The following is a 21,171-nucleotide window of genomic DNA, read 5'->3' as shown; positions in this document are numbered from 1 at the left end:
TTCTTGATATCTTTTGAGTTGAGTTTTCAATTTATTATCTGGTAAAAAGCAAGGTCTTTTTAAATATATTTTTTATTTTAATTTTAATTTGTAAACTTTATTTTATGAATATGATTTCTTTCTTTTCTTTATTATTCTAAACTTCTTGATATTTAAAAATTGCAATTTTATATTGGCTTTACATAATCAGTTATTATTTCGAAAGCAAAAGCACCAAATTCAGGGATATTAACGCTCTTTTAATTTTTATAAATTATAATAAAATATTTTGAAATCTACTTTTCCATTTATCATATTTTCTTTTATATATTCAGCTGTAGCCTTAAATATTATATGAAACTTTATTAATTTTTTTTATTTAATTTTTTTTTTTTTTTTTCTACTTATGCTTTAGCTTCTATAGGTAAATATTATGGTTATGTTCGTGGCTAAGATTTTTGATGTTTTCCAGGATAATTTTTAGGCTTTTTTAGAATCCTTTTATTTTTTATATGTACTTACTTAGATATATTTTATTTATTGGATATTTTTTTTTTTGTATTATAAATGATAATTACCATTCAAATATTTAATCTAAATTCATTCTTATATCTTTATTTTTTATTAGCTTTTTGTCGATTTTTTTTTTCTTATAATAAATATATGCGTTAGAATAAAAATTAAACTTAATCGAAAATATTATTATTATTTTTATAAAAATTGTTATATATATAATTTAATCGAAAATATTATTATTATTTTTATAAAAATTGTTATATATATAATTTTTTTTTTTTTTATATAAAAAAATATAATATTATATAAATTATTTAATGAAATTAACGTTTAAATAAAATAAATACTTAATTAAAAATTTTATATTTTTAAATATTTATTTTGTCTTGTAATTTTGATTTGTTTCATAACTTTTATGATTTCTTACTTTTTTCATCCAAGCATTTTGATATTATTTTCCGATTATTAGCATAAAACAGACAAATCATTAAATTAAACAGAAATTTCATACCATAAAGGTAAAACAAAAGTTTCTATTTATAATAAAACTAAATTAAAATAATAAATAATTTTTGTTCTTTACAACAGAAAAAAATTTAAGATTTATAAAATTCTTATTTTCCTTTGTAAATTAAAAATTAAGTTACAGGTAAATTGTTTTTTTCTTCTTTTATAGTCTTTTTTTTTTTAAGAAATATAAATGAATGATATGTTAAAATAATTACTTAGTCTTAAAATTCTTAAATTAATAAAAAACACCAGTTCATATAATTATCAAATTAATAACAAGGATTTCCTATATCACATGCATGAATCAAAATATTTGAAATGAGCTTATTATTTAAACAAATAAGTATTATATATATTTTTAATACTTCTCTATCTGCTTCTTTTGTTTTTGATAATTACAAATATTTATCTAATTCATTTTACTATTATTTTAATTACGAAGCATTTTTTATTTTGAGTTCATGAATTAATTATTAATGTCTTGCCTTTTATATATTTTATGTAATATGTATTACATTTATTTACCATATCAGTATTTATAATATTAGAAAATATTAATTTTTTAAATCTGTTTAGTTTGTTCTTTTTTTATATATTAAAGTAAAATATAATTAGAAAAAAAAAATACTGGTTCAGTAATTTTTTAAGAAATATCCAATTCAGGATTATTAAAAATAATTCTAAAAAACTAAGAAATATGCATATTTTCAAGTACTCCTTATTCAGCATATCTTAAACTATTTTCAGATTTTCTTTTTATTTTATATATGTTATTAAACCCCTCTATTTAATTAAATATTTTTATTTTTGAAATTAGAAAAAAAATTATAAATACATATAATAAAAAATTAAACTGTGATTAATATCATGTGCAAGTCCTGAAATTAATCCTACTAAAAATTCAAAAGGCTCTAAAAAGTTTTTCAATTAACTATTGAAGTATGTGCAAAAATACATCTTTTTTTATTTATATAAATTTATAGGGAATACTATTTTTATTAATTTTATTTTACATGCATTAATTAAAAAGCGTGAGTCCAATTATGATAAGGTATTATATTATAATTTAAGCATAATTTTTCTATAAGATTTTTAAGGTATTAATCATCAATATTATTTTAGTTATGTAAATTAGCATATTAAAACATAAAAAATGAAATATCACATAATTCTTTATTACTATAAAGATGCATTTAGAAATTAAAATCAAGAATTTTATTTATATCTATTTTTTTATATTATTTAAGTTATTTTTTTTTATTTTATACCATATTTCACCATTCTTTCGAATATATTAATTTTTATATCGTGTATTAATGGAAGAATTTGAATTCCTAATTGTTCGTATTTTTTCTAAAAGCATCTACATCCCTTTCATTTAATTTAGAATAATTTTCTTATTATCTTTTGAATTATTTCAATGTTTTTAAATAGCTGCCATATATTTACTCTAAATTAATATCTTCTAATTAATAATTCTTATTTATTTTTTTCTTTAAATATAAATATTGTTTTATTTTTACTTTAGATTAACTTATTATTAAAGAATATACAGCTTCTAAATTTTTAAATTCATTTTTTTTACAGTTTAGTAATTTTGGAAAGAGATAACTTCTTATATATAAAATCTTTTTTTTATATAATTATTTTTATAAAGAGAATTTTTTTCAAAATATTTTTATTAAAAATACCTCATTTTCAAGTTTTTGTAAAAATTGATTTGATTATGATTATTAGCTAGTCATTTATTTTTATTTCTAATATTTTTTTATTCTTTTTTTTAATAAAAAATGTGGATTTATAATTTATTAGGAAATATAACTTAAAAATTTATTAAATCAATAAAAAATTAATACAAATATTTTATTATAATCATATAATTATTAATACCTACTAAAAAATATTTTGAATTATTTAATAAAAATAAATATTTTTTCGTTAATTAAAATAAAAAAATGTGGAACTAAATTTCATTAAACAAGTATTGTGCAGAAAAAGATTTATAAAAAGTTAATAAATATTTAAATTAAACAATATATATTTATATTCAAATAGTCTCATTTAAAATTCGTATAAAATGTTATAAATATAAAACCTTAATTATAAAATGATTCGCCTTATGTCCCGGGATTTATGAAATCTCCTGATTTAAAGAATATTAAAAAAAATAGATGTAAAAATAAACGATGTTATAAATTATATAATAATTAAAAAAAAGAAATAGGATTTAAAGTGTCATATGAAAATTAACTATTAAAAGAAAAAATGCTTAATATTGATTAGAGATAATTAAATAATAAAGCATCTGAATCAGTAAAATAATTTTGCATAAGGCATGCAAACAGTAAAATATATACAAGGCTTAGTAATTTAAAGAACATAAATAAAGAAAACAAGGTATTAAATCTACAAATTAATTTTTATTCTTACAAAAATAAATAATAAAGATTATTATGAAAAGATTATATAATACACCATCTGTTTATAGTGTTTTTTAGTTTGAATAAGATAATTTAAAAAGGCTAAACTATTCTCAAAATATCAGCTAAAATGCAAGTAATGATAATAATAAATATATTTTATTAATTTTTTTTTTTAGGAAGGAAAAATCCTTTGGATAATCCTACCCCTTTGTATTATTTAACAAAAATATAAAAAAAATAAAATAAAGAAAATAGTGAATAAAATGTTTAAATAAAATGTATTTTTTTTAATTTAAAATATAAATATTTGTATATATAGTATATATATTTTTTTTTTTTTTTCACAAAGATGATTATTAAACTCTTGATAATTCTATAGCTTTATTAAATTATAATTTGCAACAAAAAAGTTTATAATTAAATAAAAAAAACAATTAAAAAACTCATTGAAAAAATAAATAATTAAATCTTATTTATATATTAAAATTAAAAAAAAAAGAGAAAAATTAAAGATAAAAAATAAATAAATTTCTAATTATAAAATATAAAAATTTAAAAATAAAAATAAAAATAATAATAATTTTTTTTTTTGTTAATTGTCTAGAAAAATAAATAAAATAAAATAAAATGGCTGAATCAAAATAAACAAATGATAATTTTCAATATGAATCAAGCGAAGAAATAGAAGTAGTTACAACTTTTGAAAAAATGAATTTAAAAGACGAGCTTATAAGAGGTATTTTAACCTATGGATTTGACAAACCATCAGCAGTATAACAAAGAGCAATAAAGCCAATAATATAAGGAAGGGATGTAATAGTATAAAGTTAATCCGGAACAGGAAAAACAGGTGTTTTTTGCATATCTGCATTATAGATAGTAGACAAAAATTTAAGAGAACCTTAAATATTAATAGTTTCTCCAACTCGAGAATTAGCAGAATAATCATAAAAAGTATGTTTGGCATTAGGAGATCATATGAATATTATTGGTAAAAAAATAATTTATATCCTTTATATATTTATTTAAAATAATAAAAATAAATAGTTCATTGTTGTATTGGAGGTAAAAGTATGGAAGATGATAAAAATTCATTAGAAAAGGGAGTACATATAGTATCAGGAACTCCAGGAAGAATATATGATATGATATAGAAGAGACATTTAAGAACCCGAAACTTAAAAATGTTAATATTAGATGAAGCAGATGAGATGCTTTCGAAAGGTTTCAAATAACAAGTGTATGATATTTATAGATATTTGCCTCATAATAATTAGAATGTGGTTGTAAGTGCAACTTTACCTTAAGAAATATTAGAAATGACAAATAAATTTACAAATAATCCAATTAAAATATTGGTAAAAAGAGATGAATTAACATTAGAAGGAATAAAACAATTCTTTATTTCAGTTGAAAAAGAAGAATGGAAATTAGAAACTTTATGTGATTTATATAATACTATAACAGTTACTTAAGCAGTTATTTTTTGTAATACAAAAAAAATTGTAGAATGGCTTGCTGATTAAATGACTAAATAAAACTTCTCCCTTTGTTATATTCATGGTGGTATGTCTTAAAAAGAAAGAGATAAAGTTATGCATGAATTCCGAAATGGGCAATATAGAATTCTTATTGCTACTGATATTTGGGGAAGAGGTCTGGATGTATAATAAGTTTCAGTTGTTATTAATTATGATCTACCTAGTAATAGAGAACTTTATATTCATAGAATTGGTAGGTCAGGAAGATTTGGAAGAAAAGGAGTAGCTATTAATTTTGTGAAAAATGAAGATGTCGGAATTCTTAGAGATATTGAATAGTATTATTCAACTTAAATTGACGAAATGCCTTTTAATGTTGCTGAACTTATTTGAGATTAAATAATATATATATTTATATATTATATCTATTTTTTTTGTTTTTTAATAAAATTAATTATACAATCTTTTAAAAAAAAAATTATTTTATTATTTCATTTTTTTAATGTAAATAATGAAATATAATTACTAAGTTAATTAGTATATATATTAACACAAATACAGCCAAAATAAGGGTTTTCAACAATTTTATTTTTTATAATCAATATGAAAAAATAATTAGAATTAAGACTTACTATTTTTTTTTTCTTTAAATAACAAAAATATAAAGTTTTCCTATTCAAGAAATTATCAAATACAAAGAAAATAGGAATAACTTATTAATTAGTATAAGATCTGATGTTAAATTTCTTATCATATTCAGTACCATTTTCGAAAATGCTTCTTATAACTATGTTCTAAATTTACTAATTTAATTATCTTTATACTTTATCTAAAAATATATAATAGTATATCTATATATTATATTATTTTTTTATTTTATATTTTAACTACTATTCTTATTTTACTACTAATTATTTGTAAATCTTTAAATAAAAAAAAAAACTAAATTAATTTTTTCACTAGCATTATTAATAAAATTACTCATTTAATTCGAAACATTTTTTTTTAACTTCATTATATAATTTTTTATATATTTTTTATTTCTTTTTCTTCTTCAAAAACGCTTTAAATTATAACATTTTATCAAAGCCATTAGTTAAAAACACTCTGCCACTTAATTCATATATATTAAATGTAAAATTGTAATTAATTACAATGTATTACACTAACGACAATATTTTGAAAATATTTAAAAATTATATTTATGAATATGAAATCTGTATAGCTTATATTAGACCGAATTATTGCTAATCTGAATTTAAAACAAAAGCTTCAAAATAATGAATTTATATATAATTAAATTTATTGCCTGAAAAATTTTAAATTTTAACAAACTAACTGCTAGTTTTATTTATATATTTAAATTTTTGGTTTGTTAGCTGCTTATTTTGTATTTTTTAATTTTTACGAAAGAAACTCAGAATTATTTAATAAACAATTATATACTTTAATCTCAAGTAAAAAACGATTATTTAATTTCATTTTTTAAAGAATAAATAAATGTTTATAATATTATTTTTTTTAATTGATTTTTTTTATTATTTTTAATATATATTTTTTTAATTTTAATTAATAGTATTTATTTAAATAATATTATGCAAACAATAGTTTGTAAAAAAATTATTTAATTTTAATTTATTTATAAATTATATACTTTCCATTAAATAATGCATATAAATAATTAATTAATAAATATCAAAATAATATTAATATTTAATTTTAATTTAATTATTTTAAATACAAATATATCAAATTAATAAAGAAATATTATTATTTATCTTTGATTGTCTAAAAATAAAAATAAAATTATATATTTTTTTAAAAAAAATTAATAAAAATACAAATTTATTAAAAAAATAAAGTTATATATATTTAGTTATATTATTTTATTAAATTTAAAGAATAAAAAATTAAAATTAAAAAAAATCAATTCACAATAAAATTAACATAAAAATATAAAAATTAAATATAAAAAAATTATACATATTAATAGAAATCAATAAATTAATATATATTTAAAAATATAAATAATATTATTTATATATTTATATTCAATTATATTTTTGTAATTTTTTAAAAAATTTTAAATATTAATATTTATAAAATTTTAACTCTAACTATTCATATTTAAAAAATACATTTTTTTATAAATATATATTATATTTTTTATCAATGGAATTTTATTTTATTCTACCAATATTCATGAGCTCTTTTAACTGAAGTTAAAACTATTCCACATCTTGATGGTAAATAAAGATGAATACTATAAGGTCTACCATTAAATTCATCTTTTTAAGTAATAAAAGACATTTCATGTCCTTTTCTCACTCTATCATGTCCTCCAAAATGAGGCTTTTTATAATTATTATTATTATTTCATATTAAATATAAAAATTTAAAATTTATATAATTACTTCATCTGTGTCAAAAATTATAATATGATCTTCAGAAATTGAAGTACCTACTTTATAATTTTAGAAACTTTAAGTTGGATTCAAATTAAAAACAAAAAGGAGCTCATTTCTTTCAAAGGCAATAACTTTATCGCCTTAATGTTTTGTACTTACATACATATTTTTACTGTTTAACCATTTAAAATTTTCTTCTAATTCTATCATCTCCATATCAAAGTTATTTAAATATTTATATCTTAAACTAGGATTATCAATCAAATCCCATCTTCTTCTACAATAATGGAAACTCCATCCATTATCTTATCTTGGAAAATCTATCCATTCTGGATGCCCAAATTCATTACCCATAAAATTTAAATAACCCTTTATTTATTTTTAATTAAAATTAATTATATTATACGAGTTCATTTATTTTTTATTATTTTAAAAAAAACTAAATCAATCATAAAAAAGCTAATTGCCTTTTTTTAGCTTGATTAAATTTTTTTAAAAACAAAACATTTTAAATATACACAAGTAATATATATATAAATATTTATTTATATATTTTACTTCTCCTCCTAAGGCTATTGTAATTAATCTAATAATTTTATGTAAACTCATGCCTCTATTTACAACTACTGATTCTGGAATTTATTCACTCATATTAAAATATATTTCCTTTAAAAAAAAAAAATTCATAAAAAAAAATGAAAATATACTTTATCAAATAACCACATAGCTAAAGTCTTATCTCCAACCAAAGCCTAATCATGACTTTCTGAATAAACTATACACTTTTCATCATATCTTCTATTAATAAGATTCCAAACTAGATCTTCCATATCCCATTCATCATCTTTAAATTCTTTTAATAATTTAATCCACTAAAAAAAAAATAAAAAAAATTATTAAAAATAAAAAAATACCTTATCAGGTACTGCCATTTATAATCTATAATCAAATCCAATACCTCCTTCTTCAATTTTCCTACATAGAGTGGGATAACCTGAAACATCTTCTGCAATAGAGATGGCATCTTAATAAATTTCATGAATAAGTTTATTAGCTAGCATTAAATAAACTAAACTTTCAATATCAACATCATAATTAAAATATTCATGATATCCACCTGTAAATCCTACCCCTAAACCATGATGTTTATAAAGCATAGAAGTGACTCCATCATATCTAAATCCATCTACATTGTATTCTTTCATAAACCAAGAAACATTACTTAATAGTAATCTTAAAACTTCCCATTTTCCATAATTATAAAGCTTAGAATCCCATTAATTATGATTTCCTTTTGCTCCTTCATGGAAATATAAATAATCAGTTCCATCCCATTAATTGAATCCGTCATTTACATTTTTACTAGCATGAGAATGTACTATATCAATCAAAATATGTATCCCCATCCCATGTGCTTCATCAATTAGTTATTTAAAATCTTCTGGAGTCCCAAATCTACTCGAAACACCGAACAAATTAGTTACATGATAACCAAAAGATCCATAATAAGCATGTTCAGCTATCGCCATTATCTATATAGTATTATAACCAAGTCTTTTTATTCTAGGGAGTACATCTCTTCTGAATTCTTAAAAATTATGAACTCTCTCGTCTACACCAGCCATTCCAATATGACATTCATATATTTTCAGCGCATGTTTTTTACTAGGTCTTGGATGATTAAACTTATAATCTATCTTCGACCAATATACACCATCGAAAATCTTAGTATTATCATCCTAATATAGTCTCTTTATCCAAACTGGAATCCTATCCACCCATTCATTATTGGCAGTCAATACATGCACTTTTATACGAGAACCGTGAGATATAGGAGATTCTCCATTTTATCCAAAAGGTAGTTTTATTTCCCAATTTCCGAATGCATCTTTTGTTAAACCATATTGTCTTCGATCCCAATTATTAAATTCACCAAATAAATATACTTCTTTAGCTCCAGGGGCGTATTCGCGGTATACTAGATTACCATGTTCAATATTAAAGCCATATTTTTCATTACCTTTGGCGAAGTTTTGTAAAGATCCTTCTTTTTTTTCGATTTCATGTAGGATTTCGTAAAATGTGTTGTTTCGAACCATAAAATGCTCACGAAATTCGTTTAGATAGTGATCATCTTTGAATACTTGGAGGTTATTTATGTCGTTTTCCATTTTTTAATTTTTTTTGTGTCAAATTATTTTTAAAATATAATTATTTATTTAGAAAGATTTTTAGATTTTTTTTATAAACTTGAATTTTTTATTTCTAAATATAATATATATTAAGTATTATAATATAATTTGCTATATTATATTCAGAATATTATAATTATAAATGATAGAGAAATATAATTTAATTTTATGCTCTAGGGTAAATTTCGTATGTAATTGTTGATAAAAAAAATTAAAAACTAAGTATTATATATTTTTATTACTAATTTAAATATTATGTAATTTTGACTATATTATAAAATTTTAAAAAAATAATTATTCAAATTAGTTAATAAATATGATGATTGTTATTTTAAAATATTAAAGAATAAATAAAGAAGTAACATTTTGTTACAAAATTATATATTATAATATATATATATAAATTATAATAAAGAGATATAACTAATTATTTATTTAGATTTAAACAATTTTAAACATTTTTAAATTTATTTTATAATAAAAATAAAATTAATTTTATTTACATTTATACATAATTTTACAAAATTATTTAAACAAATAATTAAATTTGTGAAATATTACATAATATTTCTACTAAAAAATATATTTTTGTATTTTTATAAAAATTATTTATAATAAAAATATAAATACTGAAAGTTATTATTTAATTTTTTTATATAAAAACAAAAAAATTAAAAAATATTATAAAAAATCAATTTATATCTTCTAATTCTTTTTTATTTTTAACACTTTGTCCTTTTTTTTATTATAAAATAAAAAAATAACTAATAATAATTAATATTTTTTTTACTTTTTACATTGTTATTAAGTCTATGTCTTTTCTAAAAAATCAATTTGATATCTTCCAGTTTATAATATTTTATTGTATTAGAACTTTAAAAAAGTAAAAGTAAAAAATAATCATATTATTCTTTAGTAAATGGAATATCAATATATTCAATAACTTTATTAAGTTAATGTTCATTAAACTATTTAGTTTTTTAAACATCAGGATGTAAAAGCAATTAAGAAATTATGCCTTAAGCATATTATTCCATAATCTATAAAAAAAATATATTTTTTTATTGAAATATAAAATAACCTAAACTAATTATTCAAAAAGAATTTATTCTTATTCTTTAGTAGGGAATTTTACTTATTAAATAATATTTTTAAGTCTACTTTTTACAATATCAACACTAGCACTTAATTCATCATGAAAATCAACATATGATCCTTCATTATTTTCAACTAAATATCTTGCAAATAAAAGAGCAGTTTGCTGATCATTAATATTAAAAGGTTCTCTATATTTAATTATTTATTAAAATATGAAAGAAAAATAATTTATTATTTACTTTTAAAGTTTTTAAAAAGCATTATTAACAGTTATTTATTAGTCTAAATCATTAAAAAAAATTAAATAATATTTTAAATTTCAATTTTTTTAAAGACAATCTAAGATTAAGTTCTTTACCTGAAAATATATAAATAATAAAATTAAAATATAAATTAAAAAAACCTAAATCTTTTATATCTTGTGTAGCAACAGTTCTTAATTTTTAGTTTATTTAATATGTAAATTTTATTATTATTATATTTATTAAAAATTATAATTATGATAATTGCTATTAATGCTATTATTAATATTATAAATATTATTATTATTATAATTATTATTATTATTATTATTATTATTATTATTATTATTATTATTTAAGTTTATCTATTATTATTTTTTTTCTGTATCTTTTAAATTATCATTATTTTAATATAATTAATAATCTGTAATCCTATGCTGTCTTATTTATTAGTTTTCTATTTTATTGCTTTTATATTAAGACATTTTCATATCATCAATTTGTTATAATAATTAGTTTATTTATAACTTATAGCTTTTTTCTAAAATCTCTTCCCTTTTTTATTAATCTTGTGTTTTATAGTTTAGTTCCTTGCATAATCTTTTTAATTTCTTAACTTTGTCTCTTTTTTCTTGTAATTTTTTGCCTATAATTTTCTCTTGTTCCTTTCTAAATATTTTATTTTAAAAATTTGTAAATTACAATTTTACAGCTCTCTTATTCTTGTATCTTGCTCATAAAGATCATCTATTTTTTTTTCAAGTTTTTAGTTGATTTGTTCATATTTTATCAATTCGTTTTTTAATTCTTTTATTTCTTCTTCATTTTATTTGATTTAGATATACATCCTTTATTCGTTTTCTTCTTTTTCTTATAATTATTTTTAACATAATTCTAAATTTATCTTTTTATTTTTGTTAAAAATATAAATGTATTTATATATAAATACATACTCCTAATTCAATCATTCTTTCTTCTAATAATTTCGCAACACCAATTTATTCGTCTTTTTCTTATTTTAATTTATTTATAACACTTATTTGAATTTGGAATTTCTTTTAAAAATCGTTTAAATCTAAAATTCTATTATTTATTTATTTATTTATATAAATATTTTAAATTTAAAAAATTTACTTCATTTAATAATTTTAATCATTTATAGTTTATTAAAAAAGCGTTTTTAATCTTATGCATTCTTCCCTACTATGAAGTAATTCTATTTATAATTCTTAAATTTTTGTTTGAGTTGTATTTTTTTAAAATTTTTTTATTAATTCATGCTTTTGCTATACTTCAGTTTTTAATTGATGTATTTATGTTTGAAAATTTTTAAATTAAATATTCTTAATTAAATTATTTTTTTTTGTAAACAAAAATAATTTAAATTAATATTTTTTTTTAATTTTTTTTTAAATAAAAACTTAATTTAATTAAGCAAAATTTAAACTATTAAAATCTTTCTTTTTATAAATGTAATTTTCAACATCATTTATAAGTTTTAATTATTTTACGTTTTCTTTCTAAATAATTTTTAAATATATAATCTTTTTTAAAAAATAGTATATTATTTTATTATTTACAATTAAATGTTAGTTTTATGTACTAAGTTATATATTTTATTGTTTCAACAAAAAATAATTTTGCTTATATTATTGGTTTTCAATCCACAATTACTCCTTATAAAAAATATACATATTTAAAAATATAAGAAATAAGTAATAAACTTTATCTTTTTTTATAGTTTTAGGAATTTATTTTGTAAATTAATTAAATGAAGGCGAAATAAGCATAGGAACACCCAAAGCGAAACTTTTTTTAGAAAAAAATTAACGATATGTGCATAAAAAATAATAATGTATTTATAAAAATAAACTCATTGCAAACTGGCATGTTATTAATATTATCAAAATTAAGCAAATTGTTATTCGAATCAAAGAAAATCTAATTTTTCGTATTAAAGTTTTTATTATTAGAATCAACATAGATTTGATTATTGCTTTAATATAATTATTATTAATTATTATTACTGAAATACATAATATCTGTATTGCTTGATATTTATTAATTTTGTATATTTTTTGGATTAGAAGTTGAAGGTCTTATTAAATTATTATATTCGATGCTTTTTTCTTCATAACCTTTATTTTTTTTTTAATAAATTTACGCAGCACTAGCAGGCCTTTATAAATTATTTATTTAATTTTTCATTGAAGTAAAAATAAAAAAATATATATAAATAAACTAATACTTAATTATATTTTTTTAATATATTTTAAAATAAAAAATAAATTTAATTAATATTTAAAAATTTTTTAATTTGTAATGTTCTTATTTTCTCTAAAAACTTTATTTTTCTTCATTGTATATTTTTCAAAATTTTTAATTACTTTTTTAAATATTATTTACAAACTAATTCTTCTTTTCTTTTCTAATTTTTTGTTTACAATTTTTTTTTTTAAATTAATCCTTTATTAAAATCATATAAATAAATAATTATTATTTTTCAAATTATCTTCCTTGATTAACATTTAAGATTTTAAAATTGCATAATTATCCTTCAAAAATTTTCATTGGAGTTCCCAGATTCCTTTTTTTAAAAAATTTCTATTACAAATAAATTAAAAACAACAGTAACCACTTTCAAATTTTAATTTTACCTAAATTTTTTTAGAATTTTAATTTAAAAATTTTCTCGAATTTACGATTTTTTTACATGTATTTCCCATTATAAATTCTTCCTTTACATTTTTTCTTAAAAATCTTGCGTTGAAACAATAAAATTATATTTTCTAACATATTCTTTCCGAATAATCTTTTTTATGAATTAAAATTTCTATTTAGTAACCTTTCATGATTATATTTGTAAATTTTTTTACTTAAAGTTCTATTTTTGTATTAGGGATATAATCCTGAATATAAAATTTTTTGAATAAGTTTATTTATTTTTAATAGTTTAGAAAATAAAAAACTTTTTCAATAAAAAAAAAAATTCTATTCTAATTAAAAATTTTTAATTTATATAATTAAATTTTGATTTTAATCTTATTATACTTTATAATTTTATTATGAATAAATTAAAAAAGTAGAGATTTTCTATTTTTTGTATGATCATAAAATATATATGTATATTAAAATTTCTATAAAAAATTGTTATAAATAATATTTATATTATATTAATTTTTTAAATATAAAAACAATCAATAAATTTATTTATTTGATTTAAAATAAATTCTATTTTTATAATTTATTTAAAAATAAATTATGTTTCTAATTTTCCATATAATTCTTCTTTAATAAAAATATATATTAGTTTTTTTATAATCACAAAAAAAAATTAATAAAAAAAAAAAAAATAACAAAAATAAATATAAAAAAATGTACTATTCATTAACTAACTAAAAATTCTTACAAAATACTCTTTACTCATTTATGCGATAAAATCCAATGAATTGCATAATAGAACCTTAAAATGGAATTGGTGGATTGTATTTAGGAAATTTGGAAGCAGCATAGAATTTAGATTTGTTAAAAAAACACAACATAGGAGCAGTGTTAACAGTAGCAGCACGTTCAGGAGTAAGATATACTAAAACATAAATGCCATAACATGAGATAATATGGGCTGAAGATATAGAAAGTTATAATTTAAGTAGACATTTCGATAAGATGCTAGAATTTATGCATAATAACATGAAAACAACTAACATTTTGGTACACTGTTTTGCTGGAATTTCAAGAAGTTCCACAACAGTAATTGCATATTTAATAAAATATTAAGGAATGAGTTTTTAGAAAGCATTAGATTTATGTAGATAAAAAAGAAAAATAATAAATCCTAATGGAGGTTTTATTAGATAATTAATAAATTTTGAAAAATAAATAATAATCGAAAGACATCAATAATAATAAAATAATAATATTAATTATAATAGAAAAAGTAATATTTAAATTTAAAATAATATTAATATTAATATTAATAATAATAATAATAATAATATTAATAATAATAATAATATTAATAATTATAATTATTGCCTTACTCCACTATTAAAAGAAAAAAATAAAGAATAAAATATTTAAGAAAAAAAATAATCACCAAACAAAAATATGTAGTCAGTATAAAATCTACCATAAATAAACAGATTAAATAATCCTTATAATAATTATTTAAATATATTAAAATAAAATTAATATAATTAATGAAAATTTTTTACTATGTTTGTGTTTATTAATTTTAAAAATAAATAATTATATTTATAAAGATTATATTAATAGAATTAAATTTAATCTTTTTTATAAAATGAAAAATTATAATATTTATTATTTATAATTAGCTATTTATATATTTGTAAATATATATAATTATATTTATATATATATATATTTATATTTATATTTATATTTATATATATATATATTTATTGTTAAAACAAATCTCTTATTTTACCATTATTTTTCTAAGTATTTTATATAAATATTTAAGTAAATTTTATGAATTTTTCTTTTTATAACATATATTTCATACAAATTATTTATTATATATTTTCACTTAAATAAAGACTTTTAATAAGCAAGGAAGTTTTTGTGAATGAAAATTACAATTTTTTTATTAAAATTTGCAATCTATTATATTTAATTATTTTATTACTAAATTTTCTTGTATTTAATACATATTTTATTATTATTTTAGATACTATATTCAAATATTCTTCTATATAACTACATATAGCACAATTTTGATATAAAAAAATACATTATAAATTAAGGTAAAAACAGCCTATAGAATTTTTTTATTTTCAATTATTTAAAGTTTATGAATTAAAATAAAATTACTAAAAAATATGCACTGAAATAAATTTATTTACTAGCAAAAGACTTACTTTTTTTATATTAAAATTATATTTCAAGTATTATTTTTCTTTAAGGAAAAACCAATTTTCAATTTCAAAATAACATCATATAAAAATCATCTAACAAAAAAAGTAGCAATTATCCATTTTTCTCCCTTTTCTTTAATTAAGTTTTTAGTTTTTTTTTACAGATATCTATACATTTCTAGCAAAACCTATTTAGATAATTTATTAAAACCTATTTAGATAATTTATTAAGCCTGCCTTTTTTAAAAAAAATATTACAAAAAATGCAATTTTATGTTTCTTTCCAAAAAATTAAAAGCAGTTATTTTTCGACGATTAAATTTAACAATTTTTTTAAGAAGAACTCAAGCATTTATTATTTCTATTTTTAAATCAACCTTTAAAAAAAAAATCATCAAAAAGAAATTCCAAAAAAAAAATCACAAACAATTTCCATTATAATATTTATATATTTATATGAAAAATGGCATTTTCACACTCATTTATTTCATTAATGAAATAAAATTTATATATTTAGAATATAATATTTATTATTAGTTAATTTTATTAATCCCATAATATTAAAAAAAGGATTCACGAATAATTTTTGGATACTATTTTTATTAGATTTTACATATATAAGGATAGAGTTTAGTATTTATTATTGGAATATAAAAATATGAGGGATTATAACAATTACAAAAAAAATTAATATTTTTTGCAAAAAGAATAAGATTTTTTGCATTTCAAAACTCTGTTTTCATCCAAAGAAAAATAAGAATAAATAAAAGAAGGATGAAAGGTAAAATATTCATAAAATAAAGAAGAGAAACATTTAATTCACTAAAAAGCTGAAAAAATTAGTACATTTGAGACATAAAAAGTAACGTTTTTGACAGAATTTACTTTCTAAAATAAATGTTTATTTTCATACATTAAGTTATTAAAAAATAAAATAATTTTCATTTTTAAATCTAAATATTTATTTTAAGTACAGAAGTTACCATTTATACTATATCAAATGTATTATTTATTTGATATTATTATCCTAAAGGGAATTTTTGAACACATAAAACATATTTAAACGATAAAATTAATTAAATAACCGAACTTCTCATTCTTGGCAGTCTAAAAAAATTGAAATTGTACATATTTTATGACAAAGGATTAAATGGTTGAAATTTCAAAGTTATTATTTCATAATATTGTGTTTATTGACATGTTATGTATTATAATTATACTATGGGGGATTATGATTTTTTTTGTTTTAAAAACTGATTTACTTATTTTTCTATTTGGGGAAAGTTTTTTTGATTATTTTTATTGGATATATAGCTTTTTAAAAAAATTAATTTAGTATTTTTATTTTGTAATTAAAAATAATATTTTTTTATAATGAGAAAGTTATTTAAATAAAAAAATGTTAAAGAAAAATATAAAATTAAATAATAATAATCAAATTAAAAAAGCCTAAAAAAATAAAGAATAAAAAATATAAATAAAATTATCTAAAAATATTTATTCTTTAATATTTTCATTTATAGATTCATTAAAATTATTGCAATATAGATTATTAAATAAAGAATGGAACTTAAACATAATACTTTTTCTTAAAATAAGAAAATTCTAGAACCCATTATTAAAATAAAAAGGTGAATTAGAACAAAAATATAGATTAAATTATTTAAAAAACTTACTCAAAACATCAAATTCTTAAATTGAAAATGTTTTTGCGAACCTAAAATGCCTTTCATTATAATCTTTATATGCACAAGAAAATATAAAATATTAACTTTTTCCTGTTTTTGAACTTTTTTTTGAGTTTATAGAAAGATTTTAAATTCTAAAGAAACCAATTTTTTAATCAAAAGATTATGTTTTAGGATATAATTAAGTTTTTGTAGAAAAGTTTATTTTATTTTAACAAGAAAAGTTTACAATATAAAGTTTTTTAAAGATCTTTCATAAACTAAATATTGAAAAAACAGAATAAAAGCTTATTTAAATAAAAAAATTGTACAAAAATCAAGTTTAATATATCCCTTAATTTGCCAAAAATTTAGAAAAATTCCTTTTTTAGGGATTTGAATATTATACTTAGCTAAAAAAAAAGAATCCGGAAATTATTAAATACATGGAAATATTATAGGAAATAAACAATAAAAAAAAAGAAATAAAAATATGTAAATATTTTTATAATAAAAAAATATGATAAATTTATTAATATATATACAAATATTTTATTTTCATTTTCTTTATAATAATTTAAGAAATTCTTATTCATGTATTCTATTAAATTTAAAAAAAAATGCTAAAAAAATATATTTGATATAAATATTAAAAATAAGTATTGTATGTAAAATTATAAGTAAAAAATTAATATTAAGCCTTAAAAAAATTAAAATAAATTTAAATTATATGAATTGTAAATTTAAAAAGTTAATATAAAATATAAAAATAAAATAAATATAAAAATAAAATAAAAAAATAAAATAAAAAAAAATAAATAAAAATAAAAATAAAAATAAAAATAAAAATAAAAATAAAAATAAAAATAAAAAATAAAAAATAAAAATAAAAAAAAATAATAAATATATATATATATATATATATATTATACATACATATACATATACATATATATATTTATATATATATTATTTATTTATATTTTTTATTTACTCAGTTATTTTTTATATACGTTTTTATCCTGTATATCTTTCCGCTATTAATATTTTTTCTATTCTTCTTTTTTCTTTTTTGTTTGTTATTTTATTATATATTTCTTATCTTTCTTTTTCATTTTTTTATTCTTCATTTATAACTTTAAGTAATTCTTCATTTTGTTTAACTTTATATTTATAAATTAGATTTTCTTTTTTTTATATATAAAAATTTAATATTTCATGATAATTTATATTTAAAAACTATATTTTTCATTAAAAATATCATCTGTATCTTTGTTTTCTTAACTTTATTTTTAAATATATTCTTCTAAATCATAAGACATTTAATTTTCTTAAAAGTAATTATTTTATTTAATTTCAGGTATTTTTTTAAGTTATTTTAATATATTTTCAGGTTATTACTAATTTAAAAATAATTATTAATTTTTTTAATAAAAAAATATTAAAAAAAATACTTTTCCTATTTATACTTCAAACATTTTTTTATTAATATATTCTTTTTATTACATAATTTTTTTATGTAGTAATTCCCTTTATTTTAAAATCTTATTTTTTTAAAACTATATTTAATCGATTCTATTCATTTTCTTTTCTATTTCTTCTTTTAATTTTTCTCTTTTATATTCTTGCATTTATTTTATTCTTTCCACGTTTTCTAATTTATCAAATTTTTTCATTTATAAAATAGTTATTTTTTCATTTTTTTCTTGTTATTTTTTATTAATAACTTTTTAAGAATTTATATTTTTTTTATCAATAATTTCAAATATTTCATTTTTTCGTTTTTAATCTTATTTTTATCTATATTATAAAATCTATAAATATAAAATAAAATTAATTATTATTATAAAATAAATACAATTCCATTTAATTCTTATTTTTATTACATTTTCCTTTTCAATTTATCTAATTCTTCTTAATATTCTAATTAATAAATTTTCTATTTTTCTTAAATTTCTTACATTCTTTAATAATAAGCTTCTTTTCTTTGTTTTTATAAATCAGCTGCTCTATCCTATATATTTATTAAAAAAAATATTAAAAACTATTATATTACTAAAATTAATTTTATATGTATTGATTTTAATTCTTATTTTCTTTAAGATTATTAAATTTCTTCATATCTTTGTATTTAATAAGAAGAATCAGCTTGTTTTTACGGCTTGAATTTTTATATACTTTTTTCTATTCTAAATGTTTATTTTTCAAATTATTTTTAATAATTTTCTAAAATAATTTTAGACTATATAAATTAATTTATTTATATATTATTTTATATTTTTTTACTTTTGCATTTTTTTAAATATCATTTGCTTTTTCTAATTTTTATATTAAATTTTTAAATTCTTTTTAAATTTTTTTTCAATTTTTTCTTCTAATTACTTTTTTTATTCTATACTATCTTTTTAATTATTTTATATTTTTTGGTTTTCCAAATTTTAATCTTTTATATTGTCTTTTATTTCTTTATAACATTTCTAATTTTTTTGTTATTAATCATATTGCATATAAAAAAAATATTACTAATTCTATTATATTTTATTGTTTATCTTGATTTATATCTATTTTATTTTACAATTAATTGCGCAAAATTTGCATTTGTTTTTCATAATTATTTATTTATTATTATTGATTAATCTAAAAATTATTTTTATTTTTGTTACAAATAAATATCTAACATAACATTTATATATTTACTTATAATATTTTAAGATTTTGTAACTAATTTAATTCTTTTAAATTCATTTTTTTTTTAATAATTTTTTTTTGTTATTTTTTTTAATTAAATTTAAAAATATAAATATTGTTTGTTTTAAAATAATATCAATTTAAAAGTATTTAATCAAAAAACAAAAAAAATGTAATCAAACGAAGCTTATATCGGTTATTTATTGAGAAAAACAATATAACCATTTTCTTTAAGAAAAGAAAATTCTAACTACAATGAGTTTAGGGAAAAGAACATGTTAATGTATATTAATAAAAAAGTTGGAGAAACACGGTAAAAACTAGGAACAAACGCATCATAGCAATAATTGTAGATGGGTTTAAATTTTTTGGTAAAAAAAACTGACCAATAAATAAAAACTGATGAAGACAAAGACTTTTATCAAATAAATATTGAAAATTTAAAAAAAGAAGATAAAAAATTAGATTAGAATTTAATATTTAAATAAATAAAAGAATAAATAAATAATAATGTATTTACAGATGATTTTATAACGGGCAACATATAAAATTAAAAGCTCTTAACCTAAAATTATCGAAATAAAAAAGAGAGGATTAATGTATCTAAATAATTAAATAATATATTAAATAATAATGTTTAAGAAGCTAAAATACTTGAACTTTTTAAAGATTATAAAAAAATTTCTTTATAAGAAAAATTATCGGAAATGAAAAATAGAAATGCGGACATGGCCTAAATATAAAGAAAACTAAAAAAAGAATAAAAAAAAGTTATTAATATTGCAAATGAATAAAAGTTCAATTAAATAATTAATAAAATTTGTGAAAATAAAAACTTTAGACTTGAAAATATTTTTAACGTTGATAAAGGTTTTTTATTTTTGTATTTTTTTAATTTTTATTTTTTATAGATGAGATCAAATATAATCCAACAGAACAAAAATAAAATCTTAATGCTTTAGATATTTTAAATGATCTTATTGAAGAATAAGAAGAAAATCAAAAAAAATATATGATAAAAATTTTTAAATAAACTTAATTAGAAAATAATACTAAAGATTAAGAAAACTATAAAAATAAATTAAAAAAT

General features: G+C 16.6%; 5 protein-coding genes across 5 annotated transcripts, besides 30 other annotated features; 3 read left to right on the top strand and 2 right to left on the bottom strand. All coding sequences in view use genetic code 6, as the record gives it.

The window, feature by feature from the left end:
* Window positions 1–340: 340 nt before the first annotated feature.
* Window positions 341–370: a microsatellite.
* Window positions 371–665: 295 nt separating this feature from the next.
* Window positions 666–767: a microsatellite.
* A 767-nt stretch (window positions 768–1,534) lies between these two features.
* On the bottom strand, window positions 1,535–2,470 carry IMG5_129820 (hypothetical protein; the record flags this gene model as incomplete). The annotated part of the gene is made up of 4 exons (XM_004032068.1): window positions 2,274–2,470; window positions 2,019–2,230; window positions 1,860–1,962; window positions 1,535–1,788 (listed from the first exon to the last, which is right to left on the bottom strand). Exons 1-4 carry the CDS (start codon window positions 2,284–2,286, stop codon window positions 1,535–1,537), a joined length of 582 nt encoding a protein of 193 aa, XP_004032116.1. The 5' UTR covers window positions 2,287–2,470.
* Window positions 2,218–2,268: a microsatellite.
* Window positions 2,471–3,134: 664 nt separating the features above from the next.
* On the top strand, window positions 3,135–3,965 carry IMG5_129810 (hypothetical protein). The gene is made up of 5 exons (XM_004032067.1): window positions 3,135–3,178; window positions 3,224–3,402; window positions 3,453–3,561; window positions 3,605–3,706; window positions 3,778–3,965. The coding sequence occupies exons 1-5, from the start codon at window positions 3,139–3,141 to the stop codon at window positions 3,876–3,878; spliced, it is 531 nt and encodes a 176-aa protein (XP_004032115.1). The 5' UTR covers window positions 3,135–3,138; the 3' UTR covers window positions 3,879–3,965.
* Window positions 3,966–4,008: a microsatellite.
* Window positions 4,009–4,044: 36 nt separating this feature from the next.
* Window positions 4,045–5,347, top strand: IMG5_129800 (hypothetical protein). The gene is made up of 2 exons (XM_004032066.1): window positions 4,045–4,419; window positions 4,476–5,347. The coding sequence occupies exons 1-2, from the start codon at window positions 4,056–4,058 to the stop codon at window positions 5,300–5,302; spliced, it is 1,191 nt and encodes a 396-aa protein (XP_004032114.1). The 5' UTR covers window positions 4,045–4,055; the 3' UTR covers window positions 5,303–5,347.
* A 1,072-nt stretch (window positions 5,348–6,419) lies between these two features.
* Window positions 6,420–6,470: a microsatellite.
* Window positions 6,422–6,476: a microsatellite.
* Window positions 6,477–6,872: 396 nt separating this feature from the next.
* Window positions 6,873–6,957: a microsatellite.
* Window positions 6,908–6,949: a microsatellite.
* A 40-nt stretch (window positions 6,958–6,997) lies between the features above and the next one.
* On the bottom strand, window positions 6,998–9,488 carry IMG5_129790 (hypothetical protein; the record flags this gene model as incomplete). Its single annotated transcript, XM_004032065.1, has 5 exons — window positions 6,998–7,261; window positions 7,324–7,686; window positions 7,876–7,983; window positions 8,025–8,189; window positions 8,232–9,488. 5 exons carry the CDS (start codon window positions 9,486–9,488, stop codon window positions 7,079–7,081), a joined length of 2,076 nt encoding a protein of 691 aa, XP_004032113.1. The 3' UTR covers window positions 6,998–7,078.
* A 1,638-nt stretch (window positions 9,489–11,126) lies between these two features.
* Window positions 11,127–11,225: a microsatellite.
* A 2,836-nt stretch (window positions 11,226–14,061) lies between these two features.
* Window positions 14,062–14,123: a microsatellite.
* Window positions 14,124–14,174: 51 nt separating this feature from the next.
* Window positions 14,175–14,211: a microsatellite.
* Window positions 14,175–14,225: a microsatellite.
* Window positions 14,177–14,226: a microsatellite.
* Window positions 14,227–14,293: 67 nt separating this feature from the next.
* On the top strand, window positions 14,294–14,599 carry IMG5_129780 (hypothetical protein; the record flags this gene model as incomplete). Its single annotated transcript, XM_004032064.1, has 1 exon — window positions 14,294–14,599. A coding segment is annotated over one exon (306 nt), but the record flags the coding sequence as incomplete, so codon positions are not given.
* A 148-nt stretch (window positions 14,600–14,747) lies between these two features.
* Window positions 14,748–14,878: a microsatellite.
* Window positions 14,804–14,878: a microsatellite.
* Window positions 14,879–15,157: 279 nt separating this feature from the next.
* Window positions 15,158–15,270: a microsatellite.
* Window positions 15,185–15,271: a microsatellite.
* Window positions 15,202–15,267: a microsatellite.
* A 638-nt stretch (window positions 15,272–15,909) lies between the features above and the next one.
* Window positions 15,910–15,957: a microsatellite.
* Window positions 15,958–16,404: 447 nt separating this feature from the next.
* Window positions 16,405–16,449: a microsatellite.
* A 1,645-nt stretch (window positions 16,450–18,094) lies between these two features.
* Window positions 18,095–18,222: a microsatellite.
* Window positions 18,138–18,293: a microsatellite.
* Window positions 18,150–18,297: a microsatellite.
* Window positions 18,176–18,290: a microsatellite.
* Window positions 18,297–18,376: a microsatellite.
* Window positions 18,377–18,869: 493 nt separating this feature from the next.
* Window positions 18,870–18,912: a microsatellite.
* A 63-nt stretch (window positions 18,913–18,975) lies between these two features.
* Window positions 18,976–19,031: a microsatellite.
* Window positions 19,032–19,728: 697 nt separating this feature from the next.
* Window positions 19,729–19,764: a microsatellite.
* A 375-nt stretch (window positions 19,765–20,139) lies between these two features.
* Window positions 20,140–20,178: a microsatellite.
* A 774-nt stretch (window positions 20,179–20,952) lies between these two features.
* Window positions 20,953–20,988: a microsatellite.
* Between the last annotated feature and the right edge of the window lie 183 nt (window positions 20,989–21,171).

This window comes from Ichthyophthirius multifiliis, assembly GCF_000220395.1.
Source record: "Ichthyophthirius multifiliis unplaced genomic scaffold scaff_1120509251019, whole genome shotgun sequence".
Classification (NCBI taxonomy): Eukaryota; Ciliophora; class Oligohymenophorea; order Hymenostomatida; genus Ichthyophthirius; species Ichthyophthirius multifiliis.
The sequence above is the reverse complement of the archived record's forward strand: the minus strand, read 5'-3'. Positions and strand labels throughout refer to the sequence as shown.